The sequence below is a fragment of the Numida meleagris genome, chromosome Z (assembly GCF_002078875.1).
Source record: "Numida meleagris isolate 19003 breed g44 Domestic line chromosome Z, NumMel1.0, whole genome shotgun sequence".
Taxonomy (NCBI): domain Eukaryota; kingdom Metazoa; phylum Chordata; class Aves; order Galliformes; family Numididae; genus Numida; species Numida meleagris.
The window spans coordinates 66600484-66628244 of record NC_034438.1 but is presented as its reverse complement, the minus strand read 5'-3'; the positions used below and the strand labels follow the sequence as shown (position 1 = coordinate 66628244).

The following is a 27761-nucleotide window of genomic DNA, read 5'->3' as shown; positions in this document are numbered from 1 at the left end:
TAATCCTATCAGTGTCAGTGAAGTCAAACCAACAAGCTCCACCTTGGTAAATGCTTCTGTTCAACTCTTCTCCAGGTAGTGGAGCTGCCTGGGTATGTCACGGGCACAGAAATACACTGAGCAGCACTAACATTTCAGCCCTGGTTTCCATTTTTATGCTATTGGTGGCAACTCAGGAGTGATGTGCCAACTGAAGAGGTAGTCCATCCAACTCCTATGCTTTGCTTTAGGCCACTCAGGGCTGCAGCCTGCAGATTTCATTCACTGTGACTAAGAGGGTTTCACCTCGGTAAAGAACCAAGAGATGTGGTATCCAGTGATGCAGGTGTCAGCTCTGCCCAAGCCAAACCAGAGAGGAGTCCTCTTCCTCTCCTCAGCACAAGGGGCTGTGCCACTCATACTGATGGATCTGCCTCTTTCCTCACAGAGATTCTTCCTTTTTGAATGGTACATTAATTCTTCCTTCCAGCGGGAGAAAAAATAAAAAGACAACTGCACAGGAAATTTTGGGCTTCAATAAAAAGAGAGCTTTCACAACAAACATTAGCACATTGTTGAGAATTCAGAAAAAGTTGTTACTTTTCCAGATAAAAAGAGCATGTTAACATGTATTAGCACAAGGTCTATGTACAAATATATGACTTCATATGCTTCATAAAGCAGTTGTATCTTAAATAACTGACTCTTCCTTTGAATGGACAGTAAAAAAATTCAGAAAACTTAAAGTTTTTAGCATGGATCTCAGCAGACTTGGGTGAAGACCCCTGATTGTGTTGTCTGCACGAGACCACCCACAGTTAATCTATGAGTAAGTGAGTTGAATGTTTTTTTTTTTTTCTTTAGATAAATTGAAATTAGGAAGACTTTATCCAACAGGAAGAAAGGTACATAACTACGTCTCAAAACTACTTCAATCATAGTGCAGTCTTGTCTTTGGCCAACATAACTCTAACATGCCCATTAACGTCGATGACAAATACTAAACGGTTCTTTCTGGGAAAAGAGTACCAGTGCTTATTTGAAGAATGCACGCTTCAAGTTTGAGAAGCAATTTCTGAAATAGCTTAGTAGGGTTCCTCTATCGCTGCTTAATAGGCATATGTTCTATGACTGCTGCCGTTGAGTTAAATGTTAGCTCACTTATGATGTTTTTTGCTGTTGGAGGTGGATAATGAAACTGTAAATGATGCTTCAGAAATCTTTCTAAAACTTCAGTGCCAAATTAAGTGGACAATGCCATGTGCTAAATAGAAGTGAGCTACAATTAATTTTAAGGGAGAACAAGCCATGCCTGCAGCCCGCTGATAATTTACATTTCCACAATAGCATTTTTCCTGAAATAAATGCTTCTTTCCCTCCTGGTGGTGTGTGAAAGGCCAAAATGAAGAAACAATAAGACTGATGATATGCATATGAATGTAGCAAGCTGCCAGCATTAAATCAGGCATGTCTCCATGTCTCCGCCAGGGGACAAAGTATCCCAGCAGAGGCTTCTGGAACCACCTTGCACTCCAGAAAATGAGGCCACTGCCAGCAGATGAAGTTTGGCTCCATGTGCTGACATGAACAGGTCAGCACACAAAAAGTTACCCCTCTAAAAAAAAAAAAAAGTGTTCCTTACATTGCTGCATTTGTGAGTTTAAGCACGTGTTGATTCCAACTAAAATTAAAAACTCAACTTGAAGTTGGGTTTTTGGTAGGTTCACACAGTGTTCCTCTAAACTCCAGTACAGTCAAAGATTTGAGGTGTAAGAAGGCAGCCATGTCTTGAAAGAAGCATTCAAGCAGTATGTAGGACTTACTTAGACAACAGCTGAAAGTCACTGAGACACCACCTATTTTATACCCCATCTTTACAAATCTTGAACTGTTTAAAGATCTCATTCTCCTTTCACACATGCATGAGTAAGCTGAATTACCGTGGCATTAAGCTGATTTGGTCAACATATAAGAACAAAGACAGGATTCGTGCCTCTTAATATAATCCACCCAGAATTTAGGTATCTCACCTAAATTAGTCAGGCTCCTCACCACACCCTGGGTCATCTAATTTTGACTAGATCTGATGTCTTGGTTTTCACCCAAGTGTCAGCCTCAGATGGCTTGTAGAAAGAAGACCAACAAACTACTGATTTTTCTCTGAAGTTCTGAGGACCGCCTTCAAAATGTGCATTGGACATGAATCATAATTGCATCAGTGCCTGCAGGAGAGTACAGACATCCGAGGACAAGAGCTATAAGGGGATCCTGCTGTGCTAGTACAATGCTAACTCGAAAATTTGTGATTTCAGGTTAAGCAGTGGGATAGGGGAAATAGGTTTTAACTGCTGTATATGGGAGATCATCTCTACTTTTTCTCCCTGAAACTACTGATCATTGCATGCATAGAAACTGCAAGGCAAGAGGGCTGTATTGTGACAAAGGTCACAGATTTCTCCATGCATAGGTTCAGTGCAGAAGTGTTTAAGTCTTCTGAGACAACAGTTTTGCCAGCAACAACAAAAAAGTGATCCAAATTATTTTTCAGCAGGAACATAAGGCAGAGAGATGCCATTGAGATGGAGCAAGCGCACAGCCAGAAATAAAGAGCGGGCACCTCCTCAGCACCTCATCCATTTGCTGCTCATTATTCCAGGACTTACAAGATGTGTGACCTAATTTAACTAAAACAACCTTAAACGATGGCATTTATTAAACAGAATGCGTGAAGAGGATGTAAGTGACAGAAATTGACCTGTGCATGGTGTGAGAGTACAATCACTTTTCCTGTTTGTGTCTAACAATTTCCTTAGAGGCCAATCATGAGAACCTGGATAAGGTTCCTCCTTTCATCTGGGTAGGGAAAGTGAAATGTCATTTCCAGGAAAAATCTCGACAAGATTTCCTTGGTTTTCAGAGGAGCATCTCAACACCTGTGAAGGTTTACATGGATATACAAAGTACCTCCACTCTGTATGCCACTTTGTACATGGAAAATGTGTGGTATGTACTGCCAACTTTTCTAAATTTCTTGCCTCATACCACCTTGCAATTAGCTTTTTCCATACTTTTTTTTCCTGGTCATCTGGGAAACTGCTGTATCATTTTCCTTAATGTCCACATCAAAAACCTTAATTTGTTCTTTCCATGAATGTCAGACTATTTGGTGAGATACCTACAGCTTTTGAGAAGAACGCTTTGCATGTGGAATGAAATCAGCAGCTTCAATCTCTACTTTATCTTCTTGTTTCACCCAAAGAGTTACATATCAGTCAGTGCACTTCATATCTTCCTACTGAGCTTGAAAAGAGGCAATCAGCAACGAATCCATCTAAATACTACAAAATAATGAGGTGAGCTTCACTGTTGAAATACAAATTCATCAACTACTTATAATGAGAACAGTAACAAAGAATGAGTATTTTTTTTATCACTAAGCAAGCCCAACATATTCCAACATGTTTAAGTACCTACACAGGCATATTTTATAAAACAACCGAAGTTGAAGCACACATAAAAACTAAAGCAGCATTTGGCATTGTCCAATCCCTACAAACCAAACAGGGCATGGCTTACATGAAATCATTCAGGGATCCGAAGCACAGAAGATTGTTTTGCATCATGTATGCTCAGGCAAAGCACTGATGTTTGTGGCACTTATTAAAGAAGTGAGAGAAGAGGATTTGCTCCCAAAGAAATTCTTAATGAATATATCACCCCAAATTGCTCTCCAGCTATGGTTTGAGATGCTGCAGAGAACAGCTGTAACTGCTGGGCACTAAAGCAGGCTCAGTGCAAAGAAGACTTCAGCATCTGCCTCTCCTAAGAGTTTTCAGTGAGCAGACAAGACTAGGCTCACACGTGATTCCCACATCCTAAAAATCCAGGCTTTCCTGGGGAGCCAGGACTCAGCTGTATCAAAGAACAAAGCTATCACCAGTTCAGCATGAAATAACTACCCATCTCAAAGGTATTATTATATCCCTTGGATCTGGCTGGTGCCCAAGGCAACCAGGTTCAAAGTCTTCCCAGAGATGTGAACACAGGTCTAGGACTCTAAAGATGGTGTAGCGAGAGGGTATTTAGCCAGCGTTCTGTGAACTGACCAGCTCTTTCAATTCCACCTGGATAATGGCTGGAAAACACTGGCATCTCTAACATCAGTAGAAAGAGTTTTATCAATTTCAAGAGAGTCTGAGTTACCTTCTGGTGTGGGACCTTTTTAGTCTCATGCAGGAAAAGCATCTGCCTAGCATGAATTCATGAATTAGTATAGTTTTGCAGTGGATTGCATGCTGGAAGGTGAAAGTCTCCCTCAGGTTGGTTATAAATTCACACTGCTTTTAGTTATTGCAGTGATGAGTTAGCAAGCCATATGAGATCATGGATGAAACTGATCTACCTCTGCGCTCCTCAACTATTAAAGAACCTGCAATGCTGACAGGAAGGAAAATATTTACTCATTTTATAGGTGGTAATCTCAGACAGATCAAGCATTAGCTCTGCAGGAGTCATCTAAAGAAAAAGAAATCATGTGGTGTGCTCTCCATGCTTTCCAGTGTCTTGGCATGCTTTCACATGGAAATCTATTTCAGAAGAATCAAGTCCAGCAGAAGGCATCTGGCCTTAACAGGATCACAGTAATCTCCTGCCGGAGCCCACTGCATGTTGTAAAGCCACAGACAATGTGTACTACCAGGTCGATAGGGACTACTTTTAGGTATTTCAAGAGGAAATAAAAATTAAATTACTTCACCTGTCTCTGGGTCCCAAATGGAGTATGTGTGCCAAACAAATGTCCACTCTTGCTCTGATAGTGGGGCAGGTTCTCTGATTCTCACTGTGTGCACAGCGCAGAGCCTTTACCACAGACTAAGATGCTGACCCAATGTTCTTATTGTAATAGGAAGACATAGCTTTTTGGCCTCACTTCCACCCCAGTGAAGCGACCACCTTATTCTTGAGACTGAAGCGATGCTCCCTGGAGGCTTTGTGGACAACAGCTCCTACTCTGCCAGGCCATAAAATGAAAGATGAAGATCTACAAGCAAGCAATGAGCAAGACATTTGAAGGCCATCCTATCTGGGGTACATGCAAGAATCACACACAGCTTGTGCTACTAATTAACACCACCACCTCTAGGGCGTTTCCAGAGTTTGGACTGTCAGGATAAATATCAACTCCCTTTGTATTCCCTTTTGTCAGAGTCTGCTGATGCCACAGCAGAACTGTAAGTTGAACAAAATGGTACATCCTAGGCTTCATCATTTTGCCCCCCACATCACCTTCCCTACACTAGCTGCAGATCCACTCCCAAATCCTTCTGTGTCCCCCAGGCACGAGGCGTGCCATGTTTTGATTCTCCTGTGTGAGGACAGATCTAGCAGAAGAAGGAAATATCAGGACTGCGTATCTGGGGTGAGTTCCATTTGCCACTCACCACTCACAGGGGACAGCTGGCATGCGAACTGTGTATCTCTAAATAAAACTTGTGAGGACATAGCAGTGAGGAGATGGGCAAATTCCATGTGAGGTGGGTTTTTCTGCTCAGTTTTTTTCTTCACCCAGAGCAGATCCACACTGTGGCAAACTCTGAGTTTGTTTGCCTCTGAAAACTGGGCAGCATCCCCCAGTACCTGCATGCTTTAAAGAAGGAACGAGCAGGTTGGTATTTTCGCAGCAGGCAGAACTGAATCTCCGCCTGAGAAAAGATGCATATCATTGAAAACGCATTTTCCCAGGAGAGTTCCTGTTTCCTGAAGCTCTGTCATGCTGATTATTCTCCCTGGATTGCCCATTCAAGTCTTTTCTTTCTAATTTTCTTATCTCCTAGCGGGACTATGTAGCTTTTTAGTAACCTCAAATCAAGGAATAAAATCAGCAGTATTCTGATTACAGACAAGCTCTGGAGACAACACATGTGGGCTTACAGAAGCACAGTATTAAACCACAAATCTGGCAGTGCCCAGTTGCTGAGGCAAATCTTGGAACATGGGTCACATCCTGACCTGAGAAGGAAAGTGAGTTTACTCACAGATATAAGGACATCTCCTAGTTAGAGAGCATCATCTGTGCACCTCCCATCCCTCTTCTTGGCAATAAACCAAGGGTGCCCACAAGGTCTAAACCTGCAGGTGAAATTAGAGGTTTTTTAGTTTTCTTTCATTTCCCTTAAGCCTCAAGGACTGGACCTGAACCACCATGTCATTTTGATGAGAGCTGCAGGCAGCTGTCAGATGGTAGCATGGCACACCAGTATGTGAACATGAATTGAGTCAGACTTGGAAAATAAAGCTTAGTTTCCATAACTCTCCGTTAAGCTAGCTGAGAAAGAAAAACAATTAAGACTAAAGGAATATAAACAAGAAAAAAGAATCAAATATAAAGCATTTTAAAACTAGAATTATCTTCCAAATTTAGAAGTTATTATTCTCTAAGGAAAACTGCACACATTCAGTCTCCTGGACACGAAAGGACATACAGAAACTAAACCAGCATCATAAGCAAAAAGACAAGATATTTACGGCATGCAGCCACTTTCAGAAATAACTGAATCTTTGCAAAATCATATGCTGGCCCTGAGGAGTTCTCTGGGTAACAACTGGCAGGGAAGTCACAAACAAATACCTTCTAGCACAGTTATATCTGCAGCTTTTTGTCTCTGGACATGGAGTAATTACTCCCTGGCACAGGCTCCCTGATGCAAGTCCTCTGCGCTCTCCAAGACCCTTCAGCCAGCAAACTGTCCGTCCGCACCTCATGCTGCTGCAGGGCTGCACACACACTGTCTGAACTTCCCACATCCACAGCCTGCTCCTGTTCAGCACCTGCCCCTTGGCTGGCTAACGGCAAAGCAGCAAGAGAAGCTGGAAAGGTCAAGCGGAAACCACCGAGCAGAGAGAGGCACCAAGTAAAGCAAGCAGTGAGCTCGCCAGCCCTGGGAACCCTGGGTCAAACAGGTCAGAAACAGAGGCCGTTAAGGAAAGTGAGAAACCAAGGCTGTTATTTCAAAGCTGCCCCACCAGACAATATTGCCTTGTGGCCATGATGTGCTGTGCTTTTGGTGCTGCTCCGCTCAAGACAGAAATCAGATGACAGCAGGAGTTGTACAGAGCAGGCACAAGCTGCATTGGCACAGTAGTCATACATAAAGGCAGGAAGGTGAGGAGGAAAAAGCAAGAGCAACCACCCTGAGAAGGGGAAAGCATTAAACTACATGCTTTTGAAGACAGACCATAACAACAGGACTCCTGTCCAAGGGGGCTTTTCCATTTTCCCTAGCAACAGCCCATTAAGCTCCTGCTCCCTGCAGGTGAAGGCAATATGAATTTTAAATCCATGCTGTGGAGCATGGGGCCAAGTCTCACCTCTGTGGTACAAATACAGGGAGATGTTTCCTCACAGGGGGCTTCTCCAGTGCCAGCACAGCTGGGTGTGCATCAGCTGGTGAAAGGGCTTCTTTCTCTTACATACCCAGACAGCTCTGACCCCCCTCCCTTTTTTTTTTTCATTAAAGGAACTATGCTTTTGACATCTAAGCAGCCAGTATCGAATGCTCCAATTTTGGGAGCCAGTGTGCTCAAGTTCTTAGAGTCAGACAGATGCTGAAATGCATGAGCTGCATCGATTACATACTTTCAAGTTATATAAGCAATTTTTACTGGACAATATATTAAACGCTCAAATATGTTTTTATGCCTTATGTTCCTCCACTTCAGAGTTTGAACACCCAAGTGGAAAACTGCTGCAAAACATTCATTTTTCAGTCACATCAGTATAATACACATACTTTGAGTTTTAGACATTTAGGAAGACCTTTCAGAATGAAAATTGCAGACTTAGGATAAGCTCCAAGTTTGACAATTTCTGTACTTCAGAAAGTTTGGTGTCCAGGTGGATCCTGCAGAGTTAAACCTTTTTTATTTGCCTTTTAAGACAGGCAGATTAACTTCTGGCATTGCTAACGATGCAGTTTACAAATACCTTCAAAGCCTTCTGGAAGTGCTGCCCTTTGGTGCCTGCAATGGGCGTGCGATTAGATTCATTGCCAGCACATGGGCTTGTAAATGCTGTGAAGGTTTAAAAACACCCTGCGAGATAAAACATACAACACCCGCCACCACCCCGACTTCATGTGCTAAAGCACTACATAAAAGAATATCACTATCATTAAGCTGAAAAGCAAGTACGTGGAATAAATGCAGTAAACATTTACTTATCCAACCATTTAATAAGGAAAAAATAACCTAGATTGAGAGTGAAAAAAATGGAGGACTTCTTATGATTCATACTATTATTGGAGCCTTACTTAAACAAAACTGTGTGAGCGAGAGAAACTCACAGTGCCCTGGGAGGGGAGCACATGTGCACTCAGGCTGCAAAGAGCGAACTCGTGGTGTCATGAGGCAGGTGACCTCACTCCTTGCACCACTACTGAAAGTAGGAGAAATGTAGATGGGGGCAAGGTGAGAAGAGAATTCAAAATACGTATTTTGCATATTCTGGCATTCTCCTTTCCTTACAAGAGCAGGTTTCCACGTACCCTTTTTAAACACAGCATGGTTACATTTTTTTAATGGGGCTACAGTATGGTCAGGCACAACCTGAAGCACAACGGATGCCTGCAGCAGTGGCAGTGAAAACCCTGTGCAGAGCTGCGGGCCAGGCCTCTGCAGCGTAGTCTGCAGTGGCTGTCATTCAGAGAGGGTAAAAATAGGAAATGGCATGTTTTGAATGAGGCATCAGCCTTCTGTAGTGCTGCAGGTGAATGGTAGCCTGTCAAAGTCATGTGGATCTGGGTCAGGCAGGCTCAGGGAAGGATAGAGAAGGGGATGGGCAGCTGGGGAAAAGCAAGGCTGCACAGAGGACATGGTGAGGAAGAGGAAAGAAGACCTAGGGAGATGCCTCTCTGCTGGATCCTGTTGACCACCCTATAGTACTAGGCAGTTGATACCTCCAAAATGCTGTCCCAGAAGAAAGACTAGTTGCAGTGCCTGCTTCCACCAGGGCAAAGGAGCTGTCCACCCAGCCCTGGCATGCTGCAGGAAGGTGGACGAGCCCTGACAGATGCCCCCCTCCCTGCAGATGGGCAGCAGCTCAGGCCAGCATCACAAGGGGGGCAGGACATAACTAATTATTTCAGTAGCACTGCCCTCCCAGTCATGCTGAACAACACGTGCTGTGCGAACCCTGGACAAAAAGCCCCCAGCCCCCAGTACCTTATTCCACTTCCCCAGTGAGCAGGACAGCCAGCAGGACAAGGAGCACTGTGGTACAAGCACCTTGCTTCAGGCACCAAAGCCATTTTGGGCCTGCCACGGCTGCTTGGGCCTACTACAGCCATTTGGGCTGGCCATAGCCATCTGGGAAACAGCCACTGGGGCCTTCTGAGGCCTGGTAGTACAAGGGAAATGCCGCATGCTTTGCTGAGATGCACGTGAGGCCAAGGGCAGTGCAGCAGCTGTTCACAATCCTTGTGTAACCACTGTATGCTATGAATGCCTGAATTAATTGGACCTTTGGGCAGAGTGCAATTACTTGAGCTGGAATTTGTCCAGCCTGAAACAAACAGCTTATTCTTGGGGAAAAAAATATAACAATAACTGGCAATTTCCATAAAGAAATCTGCAAACCAAAAACACCAACAATACTGGGTTGATATTTCCTATTATAACCCACGTACTACTGCAAAAATGCAACCAACCAACCAACCAAAGCTAGCTTCACTTTCCGAAGTCATGAAAATTTCCAGGGAAATTCTCATTCTCATGGCAGGGTCTGGAGAATAAAAAATACACATCAAATGACACCAACTGACCTTAGCAGAGCAGTGTACTACAATTGATAAATGTAGTACTTTCAGCCAAGGTATGGTTTTTAGTCTTACTACAGCATGAGAGTTATTTAAAATTTAAAAAAAACATTAATTTTTCTGTAATTGCTTTGACTGCCCTGAAGGAAGTTGTCATGTTGAGAAGTGGCCTAGAGCTACTGCTGGACTGTGGCCTCTGAGCAGGCCCACATCTCAATCACTTTGCAAATTTCACACCAGACATGTTGGTCTCTTATTTAAATTAAGCCAGTTAAAGAAATACTAAGCTAATTGACAAAGCTAAGCCACTATTAGAATGAAAAGTCTAAGTCACTACTGAACTATGAAAGATGAATATTGTTCACTAATGTAACTAGAATAAACCAGTGAAATTAAGCAAGTTAAACGGATCCCGCTTTTTGTGATTATCCAGAGAAATATTCCCAAACTCAGTCCTGACACCTTCTTTTCCACAGGAGGGTCTTTGCAGATGATGTGTTTGAGGCACATGGTGTTTCAGTTATGTAGCTGCCCGTGCAAACCCATGCAAACAAGGAGCCATCCAAGCTCCAAGTCCTGCCTGTCAGCTGCATGGAGTCAGAGCTCTGGCTGAAGCCACCCATGGCCCAACACTGTCTGTGTGGCGCTGACCCACCAGCACTGGGGACACGAGGACTTGCTCAGGAATAAATCCAACCACACAGTGGTATGCAGGGCATGGCCTTGCGGGAGGAGGCTCTGCTGTTCAGGTAATAACAGGCCATTCTCCAGGACAAAGCGTCCCACATCCACACTGAACAAGTCATTTTTATTATTAGAAAGCTACAACCTACCTCTGCAAGTTTCTACCAGGCCTTTTTGCACTTGCACTATGAAGCTAAAATCCTGGTATTACTTACAATGGTCTTTTATGTGATGTTTTTCACAATCACAAAGCGAGACTCGACAACTGCAACCTGAATTAAAAAAAAAAACCAAAAAACTCAAAATTTACAAAGAGAATACTGAAAATTCTCTTGCTTATTCACATACATTCATTCAGGGAGTGGAAGGAGAGACAGTCTGCCTGGATAGCTGGAAATCACAGAAATGTTCAGCTCAAATCAGTGAGGCACAGTTTTGCTTGGCCAGTGAGAGCTGGGTGTGCCATTCGTCATTTCAGATCTCGGATGTGCATTTACAAATTTGATCCAGTTAATGTGTGCTTAAGCTTTGATCCTGTAAACATCTCCCCAGGACATATGGATTGACAAAGCTGATGACACTGTCCCAAAATTGGCTTCGCAGTGACAGTGGGCAGCTGTTACACAACTCAGCACCAAAAGCTGATCTTGTTTCATCAGCAGTCAGGGAGTCACCTGCCCTCCAAGCATTTCAGCAGAAAGAAACAGGGATCCTGGCCAAAGGAAATGAGAAGGCAATAGGCACAAAAAAGAAAGCAGCTCATATTCCAAGGAGGGTGATGGACTGAGGCTGAAGGCAGGCACAGCTCTTCCCTCCTGAAAGCTTTGCTCTCATAAGAGTTCAGTGCTTTCTTCCCAAAGCTCAGTTTCGCATAAGGGACACTCCTGGAACACTCTGAACACAAAGTGAAGTGTTTGGAGGCGTTTCTGGAATGCTAGAACAAACTCAGTGCTGGCGCAATGGGGAAATGGTTACCACCAGCAAAACATTTGCTCTGCTGGCACAGTTGTAACCACAGGATTTAATTCCTTTTCCCTAACTGTGCTGGAAACATATTCCAGAAATATAAATGCTGGGGGAAGGTGAGGAAATCATCTCAATGTTCCTTCCTGTAATACGTCTGCTAGAAGAAACAAAAAGGAGCGGAAGTTCAAAGCAGGGTCCTGCAGCATCAGAAATGCAGAGCAACAACCTCAGAGGTAACCTTAGACCAGCCCTGCCTGCTGTGAGCCATCTTCCAGACCTAAGGCTAAATATATTACAATGAGAGAAAGGGCCTTAGCAACACCTCTAACACATGCTCCACTGTGAGTGAGAGCAGGTGTCATCCAAAGGGGAGAAATTGTGTATGCCCTCATCCACTGCAGGAAGTGATCCTGCAACAAGCCGTGGGACAGTGCAGCAGCTGGTGGCTCCTGGGGGCAGAAGAGGGAGGAATTCAGGGCAGGGATGTACTGCAGTACCAAAAACATAACCAGAGAAATATGGCCATGGTCTCCAGTGCAAGCCCCAGGACTCAATATTTGCAGTGTCTGGTAGGAGACATCATACCTGCAGGGATTTGGAAGCACTACAGTGTCGCAACACAGAGGGACTTGCAGAGAGTCTGAAAATCACAACGATGCACCATTAGGTACAATGCACTGCTCAATGCTTCTGCTGGGGCTGAGCAAGCCTCTATAGAGAAATATGTAGAACTGAGGTTGTGGTCACTTGGAGTGTAGATATAGCTTGCACTCAAGGTCTTGACTAGATTCAGGCTCTCGGAAAGATCTGCTGTGGGACATAAGTGGACTAGCTTCAGAGCCCAGAGAGACTGACAGCACTGAGGATTGTATAGGCATCCCATTAACTTACACACTAAGGCACACAGGGCACATGAGCCTATGTCCCAGGGACCCTTACACAGCATCCTTAGAAACCAGCCAATGTTCCTGAAAACTGCTATTTAAAATTGCAAAAGAGCAAATAAACAAAAATCCAGAAGAGCTGACTGTTTCCTGAAAACCAGCCCCAGCAGAGGCCATGACTACCCCAGGGTACAAATCTGCAGTGCTGGCAGGCTGCACTCACCTGGGGCAGGAGCTCTCCGGGGCTACTGCAGCAGAGCAAGGGACCTCAGGAGGCCACACGAAGTTTTTAAGGGATCAGCTAGAAGAGGATGGCAGTGCAGTTTGCACCAACACACTGCCAGCCACTTAGATCAAGCTTCTCCTGAGAAAAAGGTCTATATAGGCTCCTATAGAGGCAGAGAACTTGGGGACAGCTCCTTGTCACCTCACTTCTGCAGACACGCTGGGCTTGGTGGAGCCTGTACCACACACTCTGTTGCCATGACACAGGGCAGTGCTCCTGTTTCTGCTGCTGTGGAGCTGCTGGGGGAGAGCAAAACAACAAGTAGACACAATTAGGTGCTGAGACACACCAGCTGAAAATCCCACTAATAAGTTTTCACTTCCCATGAGTTAATATATGTAAGAATTGAGTGCAGGTAGAAAAGCATGAAAGTGCTCGCTGTCATCAATGAAGAAAGGTGATCTGGCCACCTTTGGTCAGGTGGCTCTGAGCAGAAGACTTGTAGGGACAGCACACCAGCCAGGCCTGATACCAGGGTCCTCCATCACCCCAAGTTGGATGGAGCCACTGCACACATGAGGCAGCCAAGCCATCAGCCTGTCCCCAAGCAACACCAGCACTTACAAGGTCACCTTCAGCTTCCAGAGCCTCTGGAGGCGAAGGTAATGTCTGAGAACAAATGGCATGACACACAAAATTAGAAGGGAGCAAGTGTTTTGCCTTGATAAAATTAGAGCAGTATTCAGCAAAACTGTCTGGGCTTTTGGTGGCTGAGAACTTGAAATGTCTGTTCAGGTTCCCGCTCTTTGTTTCATAAATTAATCTAATGCGTCGCCCGTGAAACAAACCATTAGAGAAGCCTTTGTTAATTTGTACCAAAGTAAATGGTTATCTAAAATAGACACCATAGGGAGGTTCTTAATTAGTCTGTTGTCAGCCGGGACTGGAAATGCCCGTGGCAGCATGAGGCTAATTAATTACTCATCCTGCCACATTGCAGCTTCCCATCAAGGCAGAAGGTGCTTCTCAGTGCACACCGGTGGCTGGCTGCTCCTTTTGGGAGACCACAAGAGCAGCGCAAAGGGGTCCTGCACTGACCTGCATCCAGTCTCCGTGGAGGGGTGGGCTGGGGGTCCCAAGCCAGGGAGTCTTTCTAGGCAGGTATTTCACATCAGCTGCAGCAGCCTGTGCGGCGGGACACCAGCTCCTGTGCAGGGGATCTGTTCTCCCATCACACCAAGTCCCCACTTCCTGAGCGGGATGGCGACCTTCTCCTGCTCCACTCCTCCTCTGCAACATATGTAGCTGTTTGTACAGCATCCTTCCCAGTGTCTTAGGAGAGACTGGTCTGTTCTGCAGAAGGGGAGTGAGTTTGTCATGTATTTACACCCACGCCTGTAATCAGCAGCCATTTGATATCCTTTGATACTAGCATGCAAGGCTTTTACCAGCTCCGAGCCTTGCAATCGCTTCAACCTTAACACAGTGTAAACTTTAACACTGCTTCCTCTGCTGAGTGCTCTGAAATAAAAAAAAAATGGTACATTACAATAAAAGGTGTGTAACAAAGTCCTCCGCCACCCCCGTCCCTCACCTACTGTGGCTTCACATTTCCCAGTAAATATTCGTTGTACTTTATTTCTTAAAGCTTTTGCACAGCTGCACACCCAGCACCATGCACAAACGTCTCTGCTTCTAAAACCTGTTCCCCATCACCGAACAGTGATGTGGGGGGCTCACAGCCACCATCACCTCACCATCCGCAAGGGGCTTGATTAATGGATACTGCAGGTGCAGCTTTAGGGATAGGGAGAGCGTGTCCTGAAGTAGACAACGCTACTACCACACGTGCCCCATTAGTTGGTATGGCACTAAGGCCAACCCAGCACACAGCTAACCACCACTGAGGCAATGATAGCCCCTTCACAAGCCAGTTTCGGTCTTCAGACAAATCATGGCAGACAAGAGCCATGCTAAGGTTCAGGCATTTTCCTTTCCTTCACAGCAGAGCAGACAGAGGAGAGTGTGATGAGGATCAGAAAGGCTGCCTCCTGAAAACACAGATTTCATGTTATGATGGTAGGAGGGAACCTCTTGTGTTCCAGTTTGTGCCTTTCGCCTCTTGTCCTGGCACTGGGCACCACTGAAACAAGTCTGGTTTCATCTTCTTTGCAGTCTCCTTCAGATATCTATGGACATCGATGAGATCCTCCCAGGGCCCTCTCCTCATGTCCCAGCTCTCTCAGCCTTTCCTCATGGCAGAGGTGTTCCAGTCCCTTCATCATCTTCATGGTCCTACGTTGGTCTGTCTCCAGTGGCTTCATGTCTCTATTGTACTGGAGCATCCCCCAGTTCTGTGTGATCTGCAAATTTACTAAAGATAAATTGTTTACATCGTTATGAAGACATTAAACAGGACTGGGACCAGTACTGACTGCTGGGGTACTCTGCTCGTTACTGGCCTCTGACTAGGTTTTGCACTACTGGCCACTGCCCTTTGGGCCTGGCCGTTCAGGCAGTTTTGAATGTAGCTCCCTGTCTACTCACCCAGCCAATACTTCAACAGCTTCTGTGATGAGATTAGGGGAGGCAGAGTTAAAGGCCTTGCTAAGTCTAGGAAGAGAATATCTATCTCAGCTTGTAATTTCACTGCAGAAGCTTGGCCATGCATGACTTCCCCTTGGTGAATCCATGCTGACTAGCCTTCATCACCCTGTGCCTGGAATTTTCAGAATTTCTTGGCAAAGATGGAAATGTGGCACAAAGCAGTCAGAGAGGACGCAACCTGGACTGTTACGAGAAAGATTTCTAGTTTTCCATCATACTTACATGGGATAGGCTCGGATGGGATGATGAGAAAAGTGAGTGTGCATTGTTTAGCTGTAAACAAGTCAATTGGGCATACCTATCCCCTTTCTCATTTGCCTCAAGTTTATTTGGCTTGGCACGTTCTAGTCTTCTACAGCCTGCAAGTAACATGAACTGCCGGAATTCTTCTGATTAGCTCCCTTAGTTTGTTGCTAACTTCACCTAAGCAGACAGGAAGGGTACAAGCAAGCCTCCCATTGAGAATTAGTCATCCTGAGAGCTCCAATATGTGGTCAGTTCTACATGATTATGCTCAAAAATGTTTTAAAAGTGTTCCAGCACATCTGAAATCATTAGCTTCTTTTGTAGAGTTAGGTCAAAATAACCTGACATGAGCTATTTTCCCTCCCTCTCCACGGATGAGAAATGTCAATTAGAGACCCTTCTGAAGAAGTGCAGGCTTAGTTTGCCATATTCTCTGGGACAAAGCAGGATACCTATTATTCACCATTATGTGTAACATGAAGTACTTGTTGTTGACTACACAAGATTACTGCATCTTTTGTCTGAGAAGTTTTAGACAGAATAAATAAAGTGTATTTAATCAGAAATATTTTAAAAGGAAAAAGCATACCAGGCAGAATTATACAGCTAAGGATAATTTCCATTGAACTATGTTGGCAGGGTTTTGCTCCTATGGTGAAAATGTACCTCCTGACACTGAGTCATAGAACACCCCATAGTTCTGCCAGAGCAGCCCCACTGAAGCTCCGGAGGTCACCTCTTGACTGATGCATGACTCAAGGGTAGGATTTTTGAGTCCTGTTCCTGGTGTGATGGCTCGCAGTAAAAGCACAAGCCCTTCAACCATCTGCTACATGCCTTTTGCCACCTGTTTCTTGAGAGGACTCTCTCACCAGCAGAGTCCTACTACATCTGACCTACGGTCAATTGGACAGCAATTAGCAATCAAGCACAAATGATTGCCTGCAAACACTGTGACCCAGAAGCATTAGTGAACAGCTAGGTTCTGTAAATCTTTACTCAGTTGAGATCCTTGAACAGAAAATATGAGGACAGAGCAACTGTGGATGCCCCATCCCTGGAAGTGCTCAAGGCCGGCTTGGATGGGGCCCTGGGCAGCCTGATCTGGTGGGGAGCAACCCTGTACACAGCTGGGGGCTGGAGCTGGGTGGGCTTTAAGGTCCCTTCCAACCCATGCCATTCTGTGATTCTGTGACAGAGAGAACTGTCTGCAGCTTTGAAATAGGACAGGAGGGATGGAAGAGCTGAGAGGTCCTGCTAGAGGTCCACTAAGCAATACAATAAGGGTATGTTGGTATGGGGAGCTGTGTGACTCATAAGCTCTTTCAAACGAAGAAAAAACATAAATTAATGGACATAAGGACCTCAAAACACAGCACAGAAAAATTAGCAAATATTTTGTTGATGACGCTGAGAAAACACAACATTCAAGAAGGCTTGGAGGCGCACATGGCATTCAGCATCCACCTCCAGCACTGAGTACTTACTATAGATAATAGACTGAAAGGGTCTGAAGTGCCTGTGACCTCAGCTGAATGACAGTAGCATACTCAAGCTAATGGAGTGGCTGAAATTTGTGCACAACAGCATCAATGCAAAAGCTTGAAACTTGAGCATCCTAGCCTGCACAGAGCTTGTCAGCAAAGCAAATCATATGTTTCATGTCCAAATTTTAGCTAGGACTTACATGACCCCACTCTCAGAAGTGGTATCAAGTTGTGTGAAGTTTTAGCAGAGCCGTAGAATGTGGAAGGTGGAGAGGCTCATTTTACCTGTCACCAAGGTCTTCTGGAGTCTCAGTGTGGTACGTCTGGGATGTTACAGAAGTTGATGTCACTGCCATCCGAGGGCCCAAGCATTCAGAAGAATGAGTTTCAGAAGAATGAGTTTCACCTGCATCAGCACGCAGGACTGCATCAGGGCTCACAGCACAGCGTGAGATTAGGGCTGCTGAAAACCCTCAGGTCTTTAATGCGTTAAAATTCCAGCTTCCCAGCATGTGATGAACACTGTTCTATTCATTTGGGACTATTGCAATTTATGTGTTTTACATGTGATGAATCAAGAAGATAAAGAAAGAGATTGTGCATTTCAGGCTAACAAATACATTTAATACGACTAAAGCTACAATAGCTAGTGCACTTTGAATTACCTCTTGATTTTAAATCTTTACTTTCAGTTCAAAACTATAATTTGCTGTTTTCCAGCTTCCACACCATGGCCATGAGGAGCTGCGGGAGGTGAGACCTCTGCAGTGGATATTAATGTGCATAATGTTCAGATATTTACCTAACACTGACCATTATTTTGAATAGCAAACAGCAAGAGAATGAGAAGCACACTGTCTGATTGCCGGTTACGCTAAATTGCTGTGTAGAACAGGAAAAGGATTTTGAATCTAAACAAATATATGAGGAAATGCATGTTGAGCAAGCTGAAATTAGTGTCCCTGGAACACATCAGCTCCCCATTCAATATCTTAGTTGAGACTGGAAGTGCAAACATGGTGCCCCATGCCTAGTACTTGCATTCTGCCTGCCCTGGTGAGGGATGTGTGTTCACCAAACCCCACATTTCCCCAGAATTCTCTTCCAGAGAGATTATCCCAGTTTGACCCATCCTAAAAAAGATGAAAAATCGGAACGTAGGGTAAGAACACATTTCCCTAACATCAGCTTCAGTTCTGCTTTGAATGAACAAAGTTATTGGCACTGAAAGGTGATAAATCACCACCATCACCTGTTCAACTAATCTGAAAAAATACTTGGAATTTTCAGTCACTAGGCTAGCTGATCCAGACCTTTTGCACAAGGAGCCCGCAGGAAACGTGCTTCACCTCACAGGAGTCAGCTTTTTCTTTCTCTAGTTTTGAACAGGAGAAAAAATTCAGTCATTACCATTGCTGCTCACCTGTGTAGGTGGAAACTTGATGACCCCTTGATTTCTGGTTTGGAAAGACAACTTTGACAACTGTATCATGTTTTGCTGGAGCAGGGTGGCTCGTTTGCCGTTACCACCCTTTCCCAGGAAGCATGCAATCTTCACACTGTCAGTCCTGGAAACCATTCACAAAAGGACAAATTGGTGGCACTCAGTTCCACCTTTGTCCTGACAGTAAGTATTTTCCTCCCTGCTAACATCTTCCCATTCCAAAGTAGATGTTCTCTCTTCCGTCTCAGTAACCCTGTCACTTAAATCTGAAGAGCCATTTTTATTCCTGTTAGATCTTCTGACATGTACTGCAGTACTTACAGTATATTTTCCCCTCCGTTGATGCCACTAATGACATTTACATTTCTGTGTCATCTTCTAAGGCAGTTTTTCTCTCTCTCATGGACCCTGATGATTGCTATTCCCAAAGAGCATGGTTTCTTTTTCTCCACACAACCACTTTTCAAAACAACAAGAAGTCTTTAGAACCGTGCAAACGTGCAAGGGGAGCTGAGGAAAGATCGGGGAGCAGAGGGCAGTGCATTCCATGGTGTTACCAACACAACCCTGCTGGGCCTTCACCACTTTGTAGCTCCATATCTGGTTAATCTTTCCCTTTACCCAAGTTTAGCAGAGGGGCAGGAAAGGCATTATTCATTCTAATGTGAGGACATAAATGCAATGTATCTAAATAACAGCAGATGGAAATAAGCAGCAGATTCTCACTCCAGAAAGTGCAAGCCAAGAAGCTCTGATCATTGCTCACACTGCTAAATCCTGCTCAGCAACAGAAGAAGTTAACGTGTGCTGAAACCCAGATGGAAGATTTTAATTTGCTTCTAAGAGACCAAATTGCTCCTCTCTGAGCCCATCCAACCATAGGTCAGAGCTCTAAGCAAGTTTTACTGGGCATCTTTGTTCAAATGATGATAATGGTCCTTTGCAAAATTTCCATCTCAAAATGGGATCACCACCACCAGTTCAAACACCTGTCCCCAAGATACCTCCTTCCTGCTCCCTCCCTTCAAATTGAGGCATGGAAGGCTATCACCTGACACCTACCTCAAAAGGGAAGAGTCCAGTGAGGCAGAAACTGTGACCTTTAGGGAGGGGAAACCCATGGGTGGTGTGGAAATCTACAACGTGGGGCCACTTTGTTCTCTGTATATGATATGAATGGTGAATAAAAATCAGACATTTATGTGGCTGGAAGATGAGGATTTTTGTTGTTGATGATTTTAGTGGTTTCTCTGAGCGTTCCATACTCCTAGTCTCAACAGTAAGTTGACGAAGAGGAGTCATGTTATTGTGATAACTTAAGAGTTCAGAGTGTCCTTTCTCAGTTTCAGACTGCGACTAATTTATCTCCAGCACCTCTGCTCCAGGTGAAAGCGTTACTCCCGGTGCCTCTGGCACAGTCAGTGCTGAAGCATCCTGCTCGTGAGGCTCCTCCCTCCTGTCACATTCCCATGTTTCATATCCCCTCCTGCATTCAGTCCGATGCTGTGAGTTACCACCGCCCATGTGCACCGAAACACTGAGCATCCCCAGCAAAGCCAGCGCAGTGCAAGCACCATGGGACCCCAAGGCACATTCCGACAGCCGGGAGGGCACAGGGGAGGGGGTGACCAAGAGAGAGGCTTTGTCTCAGGGCACGCTCCGGCGGCAGTGCAGCGACTGCCACGGCTGTGCTCCCCGGGAGCTGAGCACGCTGGGCTCGGGGCTGCTCTGTTCTCTGGAGTAAGTCCCAGACCCTCAAAACCAGAGTGCCCCGGTCCGCGCTGCCCGTCGGGGGAGGGGTCTGACGGGGCTTTGCAGCCCCACTCCCGGCAGCTGCCAACAGAGCCACGGTGGCCGTCATCAACCCCAAACCCAACCTTCCGAAAGCCATCCCCCCCCGACCCGGCGGCGGCCCCCGGGGGCGGTGCGTGTACTCACTGCGAGGAGAAGGAGGAGGAAGAGGAGGAGGAGGAGGAAGAGCAGGGTCCTCCTTCCCCCTCCTCGCGTTTTCTCAAGCCCTGAGCCCCCTCCCTCCCCCCCCCCCCCCCCCCCCCCCCCCCCCCGCCCCGCGCAGGCTGCGGGGCCGGGCCCATGCGTGCCCGCCGTCACGCGTGGGAGGGCGCGGCGGGGGGGCTGCTCCTTGCCATAGCCGAGTGGCCGGCGGAGCGCGGCGCAGAGCGGCTCGGGGGCTGCAGGAGGCGGGCAGCAAGCTCCCGGCCCTGCCGTCCTCCGCGGAAGCCGAGGGGGAACCGAGCGGTGCCGGCCGTCGGGGCCCCGCCGCGCCTCGTCGCCGGGAAGCTTCTCCCACGGCTGGGGAGAGTCCGCAGCGGTGAAGGCGAAGGTCAGCGCACACCGTCGGGATGGCGCGTACCATGAGACCCGACGACATCAACCCCCGGACGGGGCTGGTGGTGGCTCTGGTCAGCGTCTTCCTGGTGTTTGGCTTCATGTTCACCGTGTCCGGCATCAAGGGGGAGACCCTGGGGGACATCCCACAGGCCATCGGGCCTGCCATCTGCCTGCCGGGCATCGCCGCCATCGCCCTCACCAGAAAGACTGATGGCTGCACCAAGTGGCCCCAGAACAAGCGTCCATGCTGTAAGGAAATCAGGGACCGGGACGTGATGGAGCTGCTGAGAACTCCTTCAGACCTGGAGTCTGGCAAGGGAAGCTGCGATGAGCTGGCCAGGAAGGTGTACCAGAAGGACCAGAGAGTGCTGCGAGGTGAGGACTTGGTGTCCATCTGCACCACCGCCACCACCGCCACCACAGGAGAGTGCAAGAACCTCATCAGAAAGGTGGACCAGGAGGAGATGCTGAGGTACCTGGAGACCTGCTACCCGGAGATGCCAGGGAATGTGTTTGTGGCAGATGGCTCCACGTGCAGTGCCTTAGAGAAGAAGAGCTCTTCTCCCAGCAGGGACAGCGCCACTTGCCCGGACGTCGAAGACAACATTTTTGTTGCTCCCAAAGACAGTATCATTGTCTGCTCTTACAAGGAGAACAGCCCTTACGACAAATACTGTTGTTACATCAACCCGACTGGAGTCGCCTCGGACCAGGAGACCATAGTGTGAACAGTGCATACTTTATATATATGTATGTATTTATACAGAAACTACAGCAACAACTTGATAGGGGATCACATAGCTGACTGCACTGCATGGGACAATCCTGATACTATTACAGTTTAACCTGGTATGTGACTGATACTCAAACCTTTTGTGCCTGAAATACTTTCTGTAAGTAAACAAGCATGTTTAAAGGTTAAAGAATTCAATTTTTCATTTTGGAAAAAAAAATCCATTTCAGTTTTCCTTTCTGCCCTTCCCTTCCTTTTGTTTTCCTGCTGCTCGTTGTACACAGACCCACAGACACAGAGCAGGAGGTCAGCAGGGATCAGGAGCCAAGCCAGGATTCTGGAGCTGTCCGTAGGAGGGATGAGGGCCTGAAAAGGTCTTAGCAATGGTGTTGCTTTGTGTGGGGAGGGATGGAAAGATGCCAGCATGCCCTCCGACCACTGGCTGATGTTGGGAAGTGTGGAAGCAGTTTGCCTCTTCCTTCTTCTTCCTGGCAGGATTTCATTTTCCTGTCTCGAGAAACTGATGAGCTAATGCTGTGGTCCTTTTGAAAGTCTTCAGGAGCTATATGGGCTCAGGGGAGCTTTCAGAAGGATAATCCATTATCCATTGCATGACAGGTGCAGGTTTTAGCTCCATTCCTTACCGATATTGAGTTCACTTGAATGTTTCTAACACTTTTGGGTTTTGTAGACGTACTTGTCAAGGGGATTGCAATGTGATCATGGCACAGTTCTTGCAGAGAATAGGAGCAGATGTCAGTGGAGTCAAGATCTTAAAAATATATTCAAGTAACTCTTACTGAATAGACTTACATGGGTTTTGCTCAGAGCTGGATCTGACTCTTCAGAAAATGTCATTTTTTATGAGCCTTTTATACCATGTCATGGCTGATAAATGATCACAGTTCATACAGGGGTGGAGGGATCTGAGGACCTGGCTGACAGATGGTTTTGTTCACTATGTATGGATATATAGCACGAGAAATACAGGGTAATAGAATTAACCATTCAAAACCTGTGGCTTACAAACAGAAATGCAAATCCTGCCTGTTCTCGCCCACAGAAGATTGCATGTTCCATGTAGTACATGAAATTTTATCTAGCAGCCATATATCACAGATATATGTGGATATCACAGAGATGTGATATTGTGTGAGATGTACGCTGAACAGCTACTCCAAGGGCTGAGCCTCTGGTGTAAGCGTTACTAAAGCATGGAGTCATTTGCTAACATCTTGCAATGTCCCGGCTCCTATAATTCACAACTACTCCAAAAAGTTCCTCTGTGATGGCAGTCCTTACAAGGCTCTCACTTCAGCAACTTTCAATCAGCTGTAACTTGCAACAGACAAAAAAAAAAAAAATTGACTTATCCATGTAGGAAGGAAGAAAAGCAGCCTTTCTCTTGTCACATCCTGAGATGTCATGTAGAAAGTGGTGAGGAATTTCCCACTGAAGGGAGGCATTTGTCAGCTTTGCTGGCCATGGAAAAGTTTGGAAAGCGGAGGGCAGCTTTATGCATCCCCTTGTTTATTTGTTTGGAAACGTATGTGCAGTTGTCATAGACTAACAGTCTCTGAAGAGGTTTGGGAAGGGTTTCTTTCTGTCAGACAAAATGAGATGTTGATGCTGAAGACAGGTGTTGGTGGGACATCTGGATCCTATTAGGAGACACTAAGAAACAATGCTGGCTGGTCCGAGTCAGGTAAAGCCCCTTAGTAGGTGGTTACAGTTCTGTGGGGATAAATCAACACTGGTACTCTGTGCAACCCAAGTGTCATCCACTGAGCAAAGGAATTTCACAGGAACAGATCTCTGCCCGAAATGCTCAGCTCTCATGTCCACATAAAGCACTCTGCCATTGTCAGACAGGTCTCCTGCAGGCTCAGCCTCCACGGGACCTTATTCTGCAATGTACAGAAGCAGCTCTTTGATGGCACTGGGAAATCTGATTTCATAATCTCCTGGAGTCAACAGCTGAACTGCTGCCGAGGTGCCTGATCAGGAGCAGGGTCCTTCGTCATGCTCTGCTCCCAGGGGACAGAGGTGAGGGTCTCGGCATGTGCCCGTGGGTGCCCCGCATCCCTGAGGTCAGACTGCCTGAGGAGAGCAGGCGGCCAGGTCCTGAGTGCTGCCTCTGCCCGGGTTGTGAGCGATCTTCTGCCCTGCATAAGGCAGCGCAGCGCCAGCCTGCTGGGAACCTAGATTTGTACAGTTCTGCAAATATATATAGGAAGAGGTCAAGTTTTTCCATTTTGTCTTGGATTAGGTGTTCCCTGTCAAAAGTTATATGGGGTTTTAAGAAGGCAGAACGGCAAACTCCAGTGACAAATGGAATGGTAAATACGTAACTTGAGATACACAGACCTAAGGCATGTGCTTTATTTGATTCCTACTCAAAAACCTAGAGAGTATTTTTATTAAGACAAAGTTTAATAGCAGTGAAATTTTCCCATGGTGTAGGAAGAGGTATAAAAATGTACATTTAAAACATGGTATATCCAGGCACTGTCTTTCTTTCATCAAATTAACTAAGCCAAGATTTTGCATCAAAATGTGACTGTAGGCAGTATGTCCAGGCCAGTCCATCGTAATCCACTACAGGGTTTTTATAAGCATGTGGCAATTTGAAGTTCAAGACGACTGTATTGCCTCTCACATCTCTTCCTCTATGATTTTTTTTTCCATTCCCTTCTTCTAGCTAAGCAGGGAATGAAATGGACATTGATGAGTTTGGCAATTTAAAAAATATGAATTTGGCCACTTATTCTTTTTTTTTTTTTAATAAAGTGAGCCTTTTTCATCCACTTTATTTTGCCAGGAAAAATCCACTGCTTATTTGATCAAAGACAGCATGACAGCAGCCTCAGGCTTTTCATGCAGATAGCCTGGTCAGGCCAGAGAATTACTGAGGCTTTATTTTCATTCAGCTCATGTGGTCTCTTCTCATGGCTCCTGGAACTCGTATGGCCAGTGCTGATCTTGGAGCAGGCAGCAATAATTACATTGCTTTTCAGAGAAAGCTGCTGCTTGTCCTGAGTGTGAATTTGGCTTTGGGATACCACAATTTTGGGTGATTCCAAGCCATGGCCTGGAGATAAGACCTTCCTTTTATCCTTACTCTATTATCTCTCTGGATTAATATTCTCCTTCTCAATGCCTTCTTCAATAAAGTAGATCTTGTGGTGGAGAAACTGTGAGGCTAAAGCCTGGTCTTGCTGAAATCAATGTCTGCACACTGCTCGTGTTATGGGTGGCAGGGCACATTGATGTGGACACTCAGAGGAAGTTCCTAAGATATATAAAAATCATTTTTAGACTGGAATGTGTCATAGTGCTGCAGTGGAGTTCACCTTTTAAGAAACAATATGACACAGTTCAGTTGTATTCAGGACAATTTTGTTTTGCTTTGCTTAGATTTCTGTCGTCATAACTAGCATTTTTACAGTCATACAAACTGGTCATTGCAAAGCCTTGCACAGAAAATCAGGAGTTTAATCAGCATGCTCTGTCCCTCTCAAGCAGTCACCAGTAGCTGGACCTGCTGGAATGGAACCAAATGAGTGGCAGGTGAGCATCTCTTGGGATCGGAATTGCATTTGTGATCTGAGTTCTGCAGAAACGTGGTGTTCCTCCACAGGCAGATGTTCCTCTCCATCTGATCCAAAGGCTCAGTTCCAGTGAGCAGTTATACCATTGTGACAAGCAGAGTAACAGCTGCTGTGACAGCTGCTGTGACCCCTTTCCAGCAGTTCTCTTGATACATACTGAGGCTGCTTGCAGGGAGAGCTCCTGCTCTTGACCAGAGTGGCACAAGCTGACTCCATGTCATGCATTCGATGTAAAAGGCATCCAACTACATTGTCAGCTCTTGCAGCCCAGGCCTGAGACTTTGCATGTCTGTGAATCACTGTTCATACCAAAAGAGCTATAGAGATGGGTTAGAGATGGGTGACTGTCAGTCATTTCTAGCCTGGCTTTCATGAGCATTTAGGAACTGACCTATTTATATGCAGAGCACAAGCTGCCCTGGGAAACTGGAATCTCAACGTATTGTCAGTAGAACCATATTGCTAGAGAATGCAGTTCTGACAAGGAGAGATTTTCTCAGTCCTGGAAGGTTTCTGCATCAGCTGCAGGTACAAATAGTATTTAAACACGTTGAGAAATTTCTTAACAAGTGGACTAGGAAATTTTTCTTGACACAGTCTTAGCACACAGCACGGGGCACTAGCTGCAAAGCAGCCCTGCGGAGCCCATTTGCAATCTGGAGTCAGTCTGCACATGCGATCCCTGCTGGGACGCTGTAGGTGGGTTTGTTCCTTGTCTGGTGCTGAGGGCTGTGTGATCTGTTTAGAAACAACAGAGAGGCCAGACCTGGAATTCACTTTTAATGCTTTCTAGCAGACTTTCATCACTGAACACTACCTTTCAGTCCTCTCAGTGGAGGAATGCCAGATTCTGCAGTTCTTGACCAAGCAAGAAGGTCCAGCTACCACTGGTTTTTAATTCATGTATTCCTTTCTGTTCAGGACAGTTGTAAGATCTTCCCTGACTATTCCATTGTCAGATGCCTGCAGAAAGATTTATTCTTATTGCTTAAAAACACTCAATCACACATAGGTGCATATATCTATATAGATGAAAAAAAAATTTAAAGAGCAGGCAACAGAACTTGCAAACATAGCAATTAAAATCCATTTGAGATTCTACTCAAAGGACCCCTCTGTCCTTCAGACAAATCACATAAATCTTCGGCCTCAACTCTATTGCTGCTATCCTAAAAGCTTAAAATTCCTCATGTCCTTTAAAATAAGAGAATCTTTCAAAGGAAAACTACTATGGTTCTATACGGACAGAGTTCTTCCACCAGGATACAGAGGGCTTGTATGTCCCAAGGCTGTGTTTCATCATAGCCTCTGTGAAATCCAAGCTCCATCACCAACAGCGAACTCAAATTTTCCCCTTCTTTGCATTGAGCAATTCCCCAGACCCTTGGCAAAATCTCCAAACACTTGGTCAGTCCTGGTAGATTCAGTATATACAGCATTGTTTCAACATGCAGTTTCTTTATTTAGGGAGTGAAAAATACTTTGAAAATACTTTGAAAATCTGACACTGTACCTTGTCCTAGGAAGGCAAGAACAGAACAAAGAGATACTGTAGCTATTCATTAAAGTGAAAGAGACCAAAAAGGTTTTGTAGGCAGCATTGCATTACTGAGTTATATTCTGGTCACATAAGCAGTATGTTTCATGCACTGCTTAGTATGTGTGGCTTTGCTTTGGTAGCTTAGCCTGAAGGGGCTCCACAAGTAGAGACCCAGAGCAATTTCCTTCCTGGAGGCAGAACACAGCAGTTACAGGAAAAAAAAAAAAAACAGGTATGTTGTAGGGATCTGTTTCTGGGAATGCCAATTTGTCTTCAGATCTCATCAAAACCCTTAATTACACATCACCGTATTTTACCGTGGAATGCAGTGATAATCATTACAATTGTGCCAACTCACTCATATAAAGATGCCACTGCAGTAGCCTTGTTTTCTAACATTCTCTGTTCTAATGCCATTGAAATTCAAGGCGAAGTTCCCAAATGTGAAAAAAGTAAAAATTTAATGTGGAGCTTCAAGGTCAATCTTAGTGCTACATGAAAATTCAGCATTAGAAGTTAGTTCCTAAAAAGGATGTGTATGTGCATAAAACCTGGGTCAGTGCAAAAAAAAAGATATACACGTATGGATGGGACAGCCTTGCCCCCTTTTACACTTCTAAATCAGAGGGCTGGAGTTAACAGGGGACATTAAATAGCATCGTGCAAATTCATGTGTGCTCTTCTGAAGGTTTCAGTCATCAGGGTTCCTGCACCAACAAATTCTACAAAACCTACTCTCTCACATTTCAAACTGATTGTTTTTCATCTGTACACCAGAAAGTGCATTGTAGCAGATTTTGAATTGGTAAGAAATGGAATTTTCCCCCCATTTTCCTCTGAGAGAACATTCAGTTGCAAAATTTTATCTTTGTATTCTGTGTTAGAATGTAGTAGTGTATAATCCAACATTTCGTACTTCCTGGTGTAAAGTAGAGGAAAATTCAGAAAGGAATTAGGAAAACAGAGTAGTTATTATCTGGAAAGCAGATATGTTAGTCTGCTGAAGAACAGCAAGAATGATCTTGCATAGCCTTGTCTTTTTACTGGTCTAAAAAGACAGCCCCAGAAAGACAGACTTAAAAAACCAAAGACTCTTACTAAGGAGTTCAAATCAGGTAGAAGGGCTACTAATAGCAGTTGGAGATCTGTGTGCTGTGGGAGAGAGGTGCCTGCCTGCTCTACGTACCGGGGAA

The 27761-nt window shown here is 45.3% G+C and overlaps 1 protein-coding gene across 1 annotated transcript; it reads left to right on the top strand.

Moving 5' to 3' along the window:
- Positions 20501–24134, top strand: TMEM215 (transmembrane protein 215). Its single transcript, XM_021379268.1, has one exon. It carries the CDS (start codon positions 20696–20698, stop codon positions 21410–21412), a length of 717 nt encoding a protein of 238 aa, XP_021234943.1. The 5' UTR covers positions 20501–20695; the 3' UTR covers positions 21413–24134.